Source organism: Anabas testudineus, chromosome 5 (genome assembly GCF_900324465.2).
Source record: "Anabas testudineus chromosome 5, fAnaTes1.2, whole genome shotgun sequence".
NCBI lineage: Eukaryota > Metazoa > Chordata > Actinopteri > Anabantiformes > Anabantidae > Anabas > Anabas testudineus.
The window spans coordinates 5,617,895-5,632,439 of record NC_046614.1 but is presented as its reverse complement, the minus strand read 5'-3'; the positions used below and the strand labels follow the sequence as shown (position 1 = coordinate 5,632,439).

At 39.9% G+C, this 14,545-nt stretch overlaps 1 protein-coding gene across 5 annotated transcripts in view; it reads right to left on the bottom strand.

The window, feature by feature from the left end:
- The window catches only part of itpr1b (inositol 1,4,5-trisphosphate receptor, type 1b), a 76,588-nt gene that overhangs the window by 10,587 nt on the left and 51,456 nt on the right, over positions 1–14,545 (bottom strand). For 3 of the 5 annotated variants that reach the window (XM_026348297.1, XM_026348299.1, XM_026348298.1), the window contains 12 exons: positions 14,114–14,376; positions 13,155–13,355; positions 11,855–11,965; positions 11,232–11,327; positions 11,027–11,161; positions 10,510–10,617; positions 9,739–9,931; positions 7,070–7,192; positions 2,538–2,713; positions 2,013–2,177; positions 1,053–1,242; positions 708–800 (listed from right to left, as the gene is read on the bottom strand). In XM_026348297.1, coding sequence (XP_026204082.1) covers positions 708–800; positions 1,053–1,242; positions 2,013–2,177; positions 2,538–2,713; positions 7,070–7,192; positions 9,739–9,931; positions 10,510–10,617; positions 11,027–11,161; positions 11,232–11,327; positions 11,855–11,965; positions 13,155–13,355; positions 14,114–14,376 — 1,854 coding nt within the window. Of the gene's footprint in view, positions 1–707; positions 801–1,052; positions 1,243–2,012; positions 2,178–2,537; positions 2,714–7,069; positions 7,193–9,699; positions 9,932–10,509; positions 10,618–11,026; positions 11,162–11,231; positions 11,328–11,854; positions 11,966–13,154; positions 13,356–14,113; positions 14,377–14,545 lie in introns of all 5 variants that reach the window. The other 2 variants (XM_026348295.1, XM_026348296.1) reach the window with 1 other exon arrangement.

Below are 14,545 nucleotides of genomic sequence, written 5' to 3'. Positions count from 1 at the left end.
AAAAAAAGGAAAGCGAGAACAGCTGACGAAAAGTTAATCTAAAAATAGAAGAATTTAGATTTACTATGACACCAACAACAGCTTATTTTAATTTATTTCATATTCTTTTATAACCATCCACACTAAAACAAGTCACCAGACTACCATAATTTGCCAACCTTGAGGTAATGGATCAGGAAGCCAGGACGAGGTCAGGACCCTGGCAGTTTGAGAATTCGACACAGATGGCTTATTTTAAAGCCTGTGTTCATCGTTAAATAGAGATTTGTCCCATCAAGGCTAGTTCCCACTGCACCATCATTGAGCGGACCCATCGACCTGCTTGTTCTCTTTAACCTTTCAACCCTGGGCCAGAATCAGTCCTCCAATATGTACAAGAATTTCATTTTCTCCCTGGTGCTGACACCCAGCGCCCTGAAAGTCCCCAGTTGGACTAGACTGCTTTAATCCCATGACCACCCAGCCACCTAGATTTACAGCTCAGTGGGATGAATCTCCTCTGGCTGAGTCAGATGTCTGAGACCTAAAGACCTTTACGTACTCACACACTGAAGCATGCACAGACACGATGTGACAGACACGCAGTCACACAAAAACACTCACTAATCTCTTGATCGTATTTCTTGAAACTTAAAAGAGCCCTTTGACCCCGACACCCAGCCTCCACCCCAGTTAAACATGCACAGTTCACTTTCACTTTTGCCTACCATCCATCACGGCCTCTGCTGAACAGTTTTCTCCATTTTCTTTCTGACACACTCCACCAGAGAAGAACTCTCCCACCATACTGGCACCGTGCTCTTTAATTTAGAACACAAAAAAACATTTATTTTTTCACAACACATATTAATAGTGACATCTTTTATATATTGTGGGTGATGTTAAAGTAGGTGTTGTTAAAAACAAATTAAAATCAAGTATTGCATTAAAAGACACTTTGACTACATTTATTTTCACAGACATCCAGCATGTGTTTCAATCCTTCCATTTTGTGGTTAATGGCTGGCAAGTAAAGTGAAAAGACAAGAAACTAAATGTGCATTTTGACGTACCTAGTGTTTTGTTAGGTATCCTGTCAACAGCCAAAATGAAATCATCTTTGAAGAAGATATAGCCCACAATGGAAAAGAGGTAGACGAGGATTAGAGCCAGCACAGCTGTCAGAACAATGGAGCGGCCATTTCGTGTCACACTCTTTATTACGTTCAGCAAGGTCTCTTCTCGGTAAACCAGATCAAACAGCTGGAAAGAGGAAGGATTTAGAGATGGATATGTGTGCTCTACGTGTATGGAAAACATGCAAGAAAAGAAGAAGCGTATGTGTAAATGAGAGCATGTAGACTAATGAAGGCTACAGCGGACAAAGCACCCATTGTTTGTGCTATGGTTAAATGAGGTTGCTAGAGAATAAACAATCAAATGTCCTCAAAATTCAATCTGTATCTCATATGTCACTAGGTTACACTGCACATTGTTGTATCCCCCACTAACCAATGTTGTTAGACTCATGTTCTTATAAGTTTATGCACGAGTCCAAGCGGATGTTTGAGTCATATGTATTTTCACAGACATCCATGAGGTCACAGTAACCTTGACCTTTGACCTCCAAAACTAATCAGCTCCCTCCTTGATCCAACTTGACAATATGTGCTAAATTTGGAAAAATTCCCTCAAGGCATTCCTGAGAAATCGCATTACCAATAAGAATTGGATTAATATGAGGTTGATTAATATGAGGTGTTTGTGACCTTGGCCTTTGACCATCAAAATTTAAACAGTTTTGTAAGAATTCCCCCCAAGCATTCCTTAGATAAGGAAATGGGGTGGCAATACGGACGGACAACCCAAACACAAACTAAAACTGTACACTACAATGTTTGTACAATGTTATTTCTATTAAGAACATCAACTAAGACATTCCTGTTAGTATTCCACTAGCTATTGTGTCTGTGGGTGTGTGTGATTGTGTCTGTAAGATGAAGAATATATGTTTTGTGTGTGCGCTCACATACCAGCAGGCTGTAAAAGAAGACATGTACAAAAACCCCCATTGTGCAGATAATCAGGTAGAGCAGGTGGTACAGAAACTCAACATCCATGATCATGGCTTTGTAGCCACGTGTGAAGGTTCCTCGGTTTCCGACGAAGCTCATCAGAAAGATGACCTTATTACATAACTGGAGAACAGAGATAACAAAGCATTTTATACAGTGGATGTGGTTGACTTCTAGAGTTCTTGTGGAATCTCCCGGGAACATGTATCAACACACAGCTATGAGTGGCATTTCTATTAGCAGCTATAATGCGACTTTGACTGTTAAATCATTGTGTTTGCATGTTCACTTGAATGCAGCTGGGAATCTGCATTTTCCTGCACTGTTATTCCTTTATTAATGTGTTTGAGGTTTCATATCTGGCATGTGACTGTGCCTTCTTCCAAGGCAAATTCCAGTCAATATGCTGTGCAGTTAATCTTATCTGGATCCGTCACAGCACAAATTCTGATCACATCTATTAACACACTGAGGTACACTTACATTAAAAGCCCCCAGCAGCAGTAAAGTGGGCTCCAGACCTACGGAGAAGATCAGGCGCAGGATGGTGGAGGCAATGAGAGCCCGAATGCCGTGAGGCTGAGGCAAGATGATGACAATAGCCAGAGACACAAGCATAGCCATCCAGAGCAGAGCCGACAGATGGGGCTCCAGGGTACCTGAGACCAGAGGAGACCACGTTGAGGATGTAATCAACTATTTTTAGTAGAATGGACATTGGACAATGGACAAGTTCTCTAGTGTTAGCAACACACTAATTCAGTTACTCAGGAGTCAGTGTCAGACAGTGTCACTGTAACTGTAGTGAGTACACACAACATGACTTAACATTTACTGTATATAAAAAAAATTTGACAGATTTTGTTTTGATTTTGTTCATAGAAGATCTGTTCTGTTTTTTGCTTTTTATTTATCTCATGCGGCAACATTTCCCAGCACGTTATTATAGTTTGTCATTACTTAAGTCGGTTGTCAGTTGGAATGACAGAAGCTTGCACTTGCAAAAGATATTTTAAAAACTGACACTATGTTTCAGTAGAACAAAGATTCTCCAGTTGTTTCATCCATGCATCCCAGCTGCTATGGAACAGAGGAAGCTCTCTATGTACACGTGCATTTACACAGTTGTGTTCTATATCAGTTGTGGTAGGTCAGTAGTATTAACATGAGCTCGCCAGGTATTATTCAGTGCCAAGTCCTAATAGTAAAAAAAGCTTTGTTAATTTTTATCCAATTCCTGCAAGATAACAGAAGTGCATCCATCAAGCTGGACAACATGTCAGTGATGTTTGCTTTTCTCTAAGGCACATAAAAACCCACTCTGAATGTCTCCCTTGTGAGGCCCTCTTGAATCTCTGTGTATTTCTCACGTGACAGGTACTTGTTGCATAACCCTCAGATAGCTAAAAATATACTTGGCTTCAGCTAAATTCATCAGGGACGGTTCTGGACAGTGGATTGTAACAGACCACCCAGGTGCTTGGACTCAACGATCAACCCACTCACAACAATTAGGAAGTCACAACAGTCTAAAACCATTCATCTCTCTTACTCACCTACTGTGCAGCTATAGCACAGGGTGATGGAGACACTGACCTTTCCATGAAATCACAGTCCTTGTTCCACATATGGCATGATGGTTTTCTACATGATAAAAATGGTCATGCAAATATAGAAACCAAAAATAAACCACTGCATTACGCTAATTATTCAAGGTGCTTTTTCTGGGACTTCTGCACATCTGTGCACTACTGGGAAAAGTTCCCAACCACAGTTTCTCATCAAGCAAACCGCGGAGAGGAAACATCCATTGACAGATATGTGAATGTGCAGTGCTGCTGATACAATTAAGTTAAGGGGAATTTGTAGCGTTTAAGTAGTTTATACAATCTGCAGATTAAACATGAAGCTATAAATGTGGCACAATGTCAAACTTGCAGTTAATGTTTGTCATGCACAAATGAAGTTCATTGGAGTAGTTTGATTTATTCAAGATGTACAAGATGTTGGCTAGAATATTAAGCATTTTTGTATACTAGAGTTTCTAGAACTAAGCTAACAGCCTCTTTTTTTTTTTGTTTCATCAATACCACTGTGAGGAAGTTCAAACAAAAGGGACCGCACCATTTGACCCCAGACAGAACAATTGAAAGTTTATGCGAATCACAATGTGTGTCTTCTCTCTGCTACTCTGCACTGGAACAATGGAGGCCTTAATGGTTGTGGCTTTTCACATCTCCACAAATACTGTCCTCAAGGAGAACTGAGAAAGACAAAAAAGGACTAAGGAGTAATCACACAAACAAAAAAGAAACTGAAACTTATTTTCCTAACTAAATCTAAATCTGTAAATTTAGTCCATATCATACACACTGATTTGGCTCATGTTAAATTTAGGTGTGTTGTTTATTGTATCTAGGCTTTAACACCAATAAATAAAAGCTCAAATACAGTGCCCGTCCAAAACAAATGTCACCATCTGGATTTAACTAAGCAAATAGATAAGAGCCTCCCATTGGATAATTACTGCATGGATGATTATGTTTCAGCTGGCAACAAGTTATTTAACAATAACTGATGCAGTGAGTAGCTTCTCATTTTTTAAACAACCTGATATCTGAAGACACATCCTGTGGTCGTAAAAAAGATGTTAATCTGTTGGAGAAGGGTCAAATCAAGGCATCAATCAAGCAAAGAAAACATCTAAGGAGATTGTTGCAAATACTAAAACTGGATTAAGAACTGTCCAATGGAAGAAGGTTATGTGGTCTGATGAGTCCAGATTTACCTTGTTTCAGAGTGATAGGGGGCATCAGGGTAAGAAGAGAGGCAGGTAAAGTGATCTACCCATTATGCCTAGTGCCTACTGTACAAGCCTATGGGGGCAGTGCTATGATCTGGGGTTGCTTCAGTTGGTCAGGTCTAGGTTCAGCAACGTTAAGACGTCAGCTGACTACCTGAATATATTGAAGGACAAGGTTATTCCATCTATGGATTTTTTCTTCTCTGATGTCACAGGGGATATTCCAAGATGACAATACCAGGATTCATCGGGCTAAAATTGTGAAAGAGTGGTTCAGGGAGCATGACACATAATTTTCACACATAGATTCTTCTGGACAAGAAGAAATGTTTTGACACTGCAGAAACTTATCAAAACAATACCAAAGTGAATGCGTGCAGTAATCAAAGCTAAAGGCGGACCAATGAAATATTAGAGTGTGTCATAATAGTTCATTAAAAATAGAAAATTGACTGCCTTTTATAGCAACTCACTTTTGCAGCCAAATAGCCAAATAGTTTAGTCACATAATTAACAAAGCTGATCCAGGTAACCAGAAGTTGGTAGGGCAGGGAATTAAATCCACCATTAAGAAATATAAGGAACCTCTATAACTAGGAAACGCCTTGAGTCCTTTAGTTCCCGTCAGTGACTGAGAGGCAACCAGGAATCTGAGAGCATGGGATGCAGGAAATATTGAAGCTAAGCATAGGATGACATCATTTGCAGTTTCAGTAATAAAATGACTAAAGCAGAGTATTTAAGGAGCTGGTATTGGTTAACAATTTTGTTGATGGCATGAGAGTACAGTAAGATGTGTTACATCAGATTTGCTGGCGTGTGGGGGCGTGTGTGTGTGTGTTTCTGCCTCTTATCAATAGGTGTAACTTTCAGTATTATTTTACGTTCCACATTGCCAGTGACATGGTACAGCATTTCCTGCTACAGATGCTGGCCTTACAGGGAGAGTGCAGTACTGTGCTTTGTGTTTTGCGGGTAAAAACAAAACAAAACAAAACAAAAACAAACAAAAAAAAACATGCAGACACATATCTAATTAAACCATAACTAGCATGACAACAATTGCAATTAAGAAACAATAACAAACAATACGTTAAATTGTGTTTGTGTCAAGCTCAAAAAAGGTAAAGAATCAATAATCAGGTCAGCAACTAATAAAGAATATTCTGACTTGGACTTTGTGATGACGCTGCAGCTGACAATCTCCGACTTCAGCTAGTATTAGACTATCATTTTACATCCACTTGTGGTGAACTCACTTTGGTTAGGGAGGTGTGAGGCTACACCCGTACCACAGGCACGGGAAAACACACAATTCTGTGAAGTCCTGTGTATACTTAACGCTAAATAATACAACTTACTGTATGTGACGTGATCACATGCTAGCTGCTGTAAATACATGTGTGATTGCAAATTGCAAGACGCATCAGGAGCTGTTCATGTGCCCAGTGGGAAAACAAATGCTCTGTTATGGTAGTGGCAGTTTGGCAGTAGTGGTCTAAAGCTGATATGAGGAAAACACTACAAAGGCCTCATAAGCTCACTTCTTTTTATCTCCACACCTTCTGAATTTTCCTCAGAGCTGCTTCTTCTGGTGACATCACTGAAGGGAATTTATCAGATTCTGTGCAGCCACAAAAAGCTTTCTATAAAGGTTTTCCGTTGAACAGAAATGCTGCGTAAAAAACTGAGAAGATCCCCTTTCAGCTCAAAAACTGCTGAACTGTAGGCCCACTGAAGTCCACTGTGCAATAATGTAATAAATTCAAATATGGGCAGAGGAGAAAGTAACTGAAAGTGATCCTTCCCATTTTCACACCTGCCAATTACCATAACAAGTGGGTGTAGCTGCCAATTTGTTGGTTTCAGAAACTCACAAAACTTGGTAGACACAATGCCACTTCCTCTCCACATACCAAAGATTTTTACTTCTTTCAGACTAATGTGTTGTATGCATATTGCATATTAGACTTAACTCTGTAATGCTATCTACTCAGACCCTAACATAAAGCAATAAGACATGTTTTCTTTATTTGTGATAAACAGGTTTCTGTGTGTATTGTTAATGTTTCCACTGTCTGCATTATAACAGTCATCATGATAATCACAGCGCCCAAACATGCATGCACAATTTACATCAGGTTTCATTCAACAATCGGCTTCTCTCTAAGTGTTAAAGAGTTAAAGAAAAGAAAGACTGAAGGTGACTGACCTCCGCGGACACCCTCTAGAGGGTAGAAGAAGGCCACAAGGAGGTTCATGAGCACAGCCAGGTTGAAGGAGATGCTGCTCCAGAAGGACATGTTCCTCGAGCACCAGTACAGAATGGGTTGAGCTAGAGAACAGAGTAATTCAAGCAAGTTAGCAAAGGGAGAGCACTGCAGCAGACTCTAAAGAGTACACCAAATTGTTCATCAAACAATGTCACACTTTTGCAGTTAAAGTAAAACACACCATCACCGGTCAGTCTTTCACATCAAAGAGGAGAAACTTAATTTCTAATTAAGTGGAGATGCATATTAATTGCATCATAATGAATTTTGATATCTTATGATGATGGAAAGACTGATAACGAAGTAAATTCTCAGAGGCAAACATGTCATATTTGGTCAGGGCAACAGCAGAATTATATTCTGTTTGTGTCAAACAGATATCAATATTGAATTATGAGGTTGGATTGTTTTAGTGATTTGAGATATTTAGTAAATCTAGGTGAAACACAGTCAAATCGAGTCAAATGGAATCTGCATATGGAACAAAAGTAAACCAAAGCAGTCACTATGAATAATAACATCAGGCAATGCTGAAACCCATTAAAATATAACAAACAACTCTCATGCACATTTCAGTTACAGTAAATAGTTTTCTACGTTTAGGAGAGTTAACACGCAAACGTGCATGCATTGAACACTGAAGTACATATATAGCCTACTAATACCACGGTCAGGAGAACCGTGTCATGGCCAACACTATTTTGAGCCCAGCTGTTCATTAGAAAAAGAAGAACTGTGGGTGGGGACTTTTAGAACAGATGTCACTATATTCATGACAAGTGGTTAGCACCAGCGGAACAATTTGGTCTCCAGCTGTGCTGATTCATTCAGATAGGACAGAGATGGTTGTCATCACGTGTTTGCACATTTTAGAAAACCATCTTCCTTCAAGCTTAACCGTAGGACAGGCCACAACACGCTCCTAATTTAAACAACGAGAGCAGCCGCTTCACTGTAATAGCTGACAGAGAATCGGCCATAGACCTAGCTCGCTGAAAGGGGAACTCTAAATAGTTTTATGCCATGAGTGAGTGTGGTATTTATGATTAGTGAAAAGCTAAGATTAGTATTAGTATTAAGTGTTCTATTTTTTTCTGTGTCCACTTGCCAGCTGTGATTAGGATCCTATAAAGTTTTGCCACATCAGAAGTAGAGGATGTGTGAGAAAATGTGACCTTAAATTGGCTGGTAGATGAAACAGGTCAAACCATTAATCCCATTAAGATGGGACAGAATTGGAGGATCCTGTTAACGCAGCTGGCAACATGTAAGCACAATCCACATCCAGAGTACTGAAACCCGCCAAGCATCTTAAACACATCAGATGCATCTCTCTGTAATTTTCCTGGTGTACTGTCCAACATAATAAAGCACATAATAAAGCAGAACTATCAAAACAATAGCCAAAACCTAAGGACAGGAAAGGCGTAATACTCAATCCATAGCATTTATTCAAACAATGCAACATTGACTTCTTAGCTTCACAGTATGAAGAGCCTAAAACAATGGTTGGTGAAAAGGTTAGGACTCTATGACCACATGAATCCTAGCTCCCATCAAATATTTGCAGAAATCTTTCTTTTGACTTCCCCTCTGTGTTTCTTGTTTCTTGAAAGGCAAAATACAGGAACTTTATACAGTAATATCCTTTGAAAGCATGTGAAAGTAGTTTTGAGAATTTACTTGTTTTGAGAAACTACTTGTTTGAAAAACTACTTGCGTATTAACCAACCATCCACTACATCACACTCATGAAGAGACAGGAAAACATCTGTTTACAACCTTGTTCATCATATGCTGTTATCTCATCACATTCTCTCATAACTTATACTACATTGCTATTTAAATAAGCTGATATGCTGCTTATCATTATTTACATGCTCTCTCTAGTTACATCGCTCCAAGGGTCAGACTTAAGGGGGCAGAGTGCAGCTCCTTTTACACATGACATCTGTAAAATTGCTGGATTAGCAATCCAGCAATGAGTTAAGGTAGGTATAGAAAAAATGAGTCTGTGCCGAGTATACAGACAGATAGTTTTTCTGGACTTGCCAAGGAAAGCAGCACTTCTGGGAGCACTAAAGAACAATAACTTGTGGTGAGTGACTTTGCGAGTGTGAACTTTGCATCTCTGTGTATTTATTTCCAACAACAGACATACAAAATATCCAAGAAATAAGAATTCTTTTAATCATTATATATACATCTGGATTAATGCAGTATGATATCCAAACAATGCTTTATATTTCCTGCCCCACAATTTCTAATAATGAAATCTCTCGTCTTCGTCATTGTTATGGTTTTTGTGATTTGAGGAAGAGTTTGAGGAATTTGGACTTGAATTGGGGAATTACCAGAGTGACTTGCAGGGAAATTTTATCTCCAGTTCCTCTTCACACATGATGCCAATGTATAGTATTACTATTAACATTTACGAAGTTTGCATGCATGTGTGTGTGAGAAAGGGGCTTTTGTGTCTGCGTCCCTTTCTACAGGTGCTTGGAGGGATGCAAGAAGAGAGCATTTAAACCATTCACTAGGAGATAAAGAGTTGAGGAGAAAGACGCACAGGGTACTGTGTTTGTGTTACCAGTAGCCTCTTGAGTACCTCGCAGCTTCTTCTGCCAGTTCATCTCATTGAAGAGGTCTTCAGAACGAAGGAAGAAGTCGTTGATCTTGCTGCCCTGCTCATCTCGCTCAGTGGTGTAGTAGACACGCAGTTTGGATTCTTGGGTGAGGAACTCGCAGATGTTGGGCACAGGAAAGACTATCTGCTCCATAGTGCGATCTAGACGTATAATCTGGACACACACAGCACCGGCAGACACACATCACACATTCTCTGTCACTGTGGTGACTAAAACGTCACCCTGCACTGTTTTCTTTTCAGCTCAGTTTTTTCAGATAATAGGAAATAAACTGATTCACTAATTCCAAAGGTCTGACTGAATGTTGTTATGAACTGCACTGTACAATACAAATAAAGCGTTTTGCTTTGTCAAAATGGCGGCAGATAAACTAAAACAACAACTTGAGTTCAGAAGACAATCAGCAATCAAAATTCCTCCTCCTCACTGAGCACGCACAGGAAGACGAGCAAACATGCCAAAGGTGCTTTTCATTCTGTCAAGATACATAATCAGACCCAAAAGCAGGCCAAGAAAAATGCTATCACACGCCTCACGTCGACTGCTATGCCAAAAAAAAAATAAAAAAAAAAATGTTGCAATCCTCAAAAGCTAACACACGTCAGGTGGGCAGATAGTAAAAATACGGGAATTTATCAAAGTAAAAATAATAATAATTAAAAACATGCAGAAAAGATAGCAGTGTACCCAAAATGACACAGTTGTATTCAGATATCAACCTAACAACTGACCTCAATCTGAGCTGTGTGTTTTGCATAATACTCCAGGGCCTCATCCCCCTCTCCATACGTCCCCCCAGGCTTCAACATAGCCTGCAGTTCCTTGTTGTGACGGGCTAACTGAAATGACAGCAAACACAATCGGATTACAGTACAAGCCATTTAATCGTTATTAATTCTTTTTAGAATGCAAAATGTTTTGTTCGGCCATTCAACCACTAGAATGCAGACTGTAGGGTGTGGACTGGCATTTGAAGTTGCATAACTATAATTGCTATGATTAACATAAATAATGTTTGTAACACTTTCTTACAAATCACATGCTATCAAGCTACGCGTAGCCTGAGGGCTGAAAAGACGTTATGTGGGTTTATTGGCAGGTCCAGGAACTGACAAAAATATTCAGTAACAGTAAAGCCAATAGAAATCCAGTATCCATTTCCAGTAATATGTGGCCATGCATGTGCTACAGCATTGTTTGTGGGTGTGTCAGTTTCAGCTCTGATTTTAAGCATAGTTGGCGGCTTACTTGATGTGCCAAGATGTAGATGTTATGACCAACATTGCGTGGTGATGCTGAGTGCTCCTCCTCTCCATCCTCCCCTTCCTGCGGCTCCTCCACCTCTATCTCACCCTGCATGTAGGCCTTTTTGATCACTTCCACCTGCATGGACATTAACTGTCAGACGAGTCACTTACAACACAGTGGCATGTTTTCTAGGATGTCTACGCACCAGCTCTTTAGGCCTCATGTTGTACAGTATTCTCTCAGCGTTCTCGCTGTCATGGCGACTCTCCATAATAGCAAGTAGCAGCTTGGAAGCATTGTTCTGCAAAAGTAAACACAATCAACTGAGATTCATTTTGCCTACTTGATGTTCCACATTCCAGACTGAAGAAGAGCAGTAAATTAAAGATGAAACCGAACTGTAAATAATCTTACTCTGCCATGTGTCAAGTTGGCATGTCTATTTGTTTCAAGACTTTCTTCTCTCACCGAGTTCCTGTTATGAGTTGATCTTAGGAAAATGTTGTCTTAACGTCAGATAGTTCAAAACAATGGGAGTGCTACTATGATCACAATCATTAACTTCGTTGCATTATGACTTTTTTAAAGCTACTGTTAGTGATGTGATTGGTACAGTAACTTCGCAACTTAGTGACTCATTTCTACTTATATGAATGTGATGTTTATGTTGTACAACTCCCACTAATTTAAAAAGAAATCTTTAGTGTTTTACCAGACATATAGTGTAATGTATGTGCAAAAAAATCCCATGAAGAAACAACAAAGAATGGCAAACCTGTTGCGTAACAAATGTTTTCCTCTTCAGCGAATAAACCAATCATCACTCACTTTGAGTTCTAGCACCAGATCCATCCTCTTCTTGCCGAGGGGGTTGATGTCGTTGAGGATTAAGGCGATGATTATGTCAATACCGTTGCATTCATGAGTGGCGATGCAGTTCTGAAGAACAAATTGAATGGAGGTAAACAACAGTATAGACACAGAGGAACAGGAGAGTCAGTTTAGCCAGTGGCAACATCTTTATTGAAGGTAGAATCACTACCGACAGAACTGAAGTGAACAAGCTGGCCGCAGACAACAACTAAATACAAACTGTAATGTTTGATGCTGCTGGAGTTTTGTTGATGACCTTAAGAAACACAGCAGTATAGTTATAACAACAATCATTTACAAAAATACAAAAGTAAGACTCAATTGTACATCTTCCTTCATCTGTGATTTACACTAATGATATGGTTATATATAAAATGAGATAAGAAACAAGATTACAACAAAACATAGTCTATACAAGAATTACCAAGTGAGTGATGAGTGCTAACATGCAAGTTGTGGGATTTTTCCACAGCTAATGAATGAAATGTGCTTCACAGCAGCCTTATTCAAGCTGTTCAAGTTAAAAATGTAATTATTATAATAAAAATACTCAGGGCATCATGGCCTCCGCATTGTTCCCTGGAGCCTGTAATAAGTCTCAGATTTAAATACTATCAGGAAAACAGTTTTTTTTAAAAACATCCACTAAATTCCCCTAAGTTAACCCAAGTGGTTTGAGCAAGTGTCTTGAAACAATTTAAGATACTTAATGCCACACAAACAAATGCCAGCATTTGTGCCTCTCTCTTCCCTCTCAGCAGATATGAACAATGATCTTTGTTTAGTCTGGCCCCTTCCAGGTCCGCTTGCAGGAATTGAAATTAGTTGAAACAGCGACTGCCTTTAGCCAGTTGCTCGTTTAGTCATACCAGTTTCACACTTGCCATAGAATGACCCCACAGCAGCAGGAATAGAGGATGCTGCTATCATGTGAGAAAACTAAGCAATGCTAAACCATGCCAAAGAACAAACACAGGCACGCTGCCCAGAGTAGGCCGGCATTGCACTGTTAAAGAAAGATGAGTGGCTGCATAGCTTCAGCACAGCAGCTGATCTGATCGCTGTGCGTTAAAAGAGAAACGTATGCTGTGCTATAATGAAAATGTCACTTTGATGGAAACTGAGGCTACTTTGATTTGATCATCAAAATGGAAAAACAGGGGTTTATACAGTTGGAGACAACATCTAGAGACTATACACATTTGGATCTAAAGTTTGAGCTTGCACACTCATGATCTGTGTGTGCATGTATCACCTGGTTCTCATGACAGGGACCTTGGCAGTACTCAGTCAGGCTCTCCACAGTCTGGTTGATAAGTCCTACATTTTTCTCGTTGATGTAAAGACCCAGCAGTCCCAGTCCTCCTGTGGTACTGCCGCAAATGCAGTCCAGGAATTGTAGAGTCTCACATACCAGGTTATAGTTGTTCTTGTTATTCTGGTTGCGCAGAAAGTTCTGGAGATGAATAGAAACAAAAGACCTATTAGGCATATCCTTTCTGAGGACTAATGTTATAATCTTGGCTTTGGGATATGTTATATATGTCTGTCAACAAGAGAACAGAAGTAGTGTCCAACAGCATTAATACAAGCTGATTAGTCACGGTCTTGAGGTACCAGAAACACTCCTTAAAGCTTCTACTCACAGATTCAAAAGCACTTTTTCAAGCATCTTTATTCCTTCTTTAAAATGAAAACTAAATGTATCTATCTTTTGTCTTCTTTTTAAGCACACAAACCTACATAGCAGCCAGACAGTTACTGCAGTGATGTCTTTGGAAGCAAACAGTATTGATCATTTGTGCTGCATGACCAGCAGTAAATCAATGTCTTGCACCCACACAGAGTAAGCCTAGTCGAGACAAAATGATTCAGCACCAAGTCAACTATCATTTAATGAAGACCTGCCCTGGTTTGGGGAGTAAACAGAATCAGTGCAAGAAGGAAGTCTTCTGTCTGGGCTGCTGCAGCCAGCCATTACTAAACACCAACACACTCCTCATAGTGAAACCAGAACAAGACAGACTAGATATGGAAACAGTTGCATCAGAAAGTACTGCAAATGGTGCCTATTTTCAACAGGGTTTCATTTCTGTATAACCAAGTGTGGTAAAAATTCAAAACACAGGACAGGAAATGTTAACATGTCATGGGCCACAAAGAGGTGATGTGGGAGTGTAAGCTCTACGACAATAAACCGGCGTAATGACTGACCTGCAGATCTCTGTTGTGGTTCTCACAAAGAAGCTGCATAAGACGTAAGATGGGCTGCATGATGGTGATGATGACACTCATCTCGCCTTCTTCCTGACCCTTATCAGTGGTCGGGATGGTTGAGCCATCAGCAGCAGCTTGGTGCTCTTCAGCTTCGACCTCGCGTCGATAGGTTGTGAATGCTTTCTTGGTGGCAGCAGAGGCCTCCACTAGCTGCTCTTTCACCTCCTCGGTCACCACTGCCACCACTGGCATGTCTTTGACTAACCACAGGTGTAGGAGAGTGAGTCAAATACAAACCAATGGAGATAAGACACAGTGTGATCAAGAATGTTCATCTCACAAACATATTCATACATCTCACACGTATTCATACACTGATTCTTATCATTATAATACAGAGAGCCTCTTTTCACTGAAGCATGTTTTAAT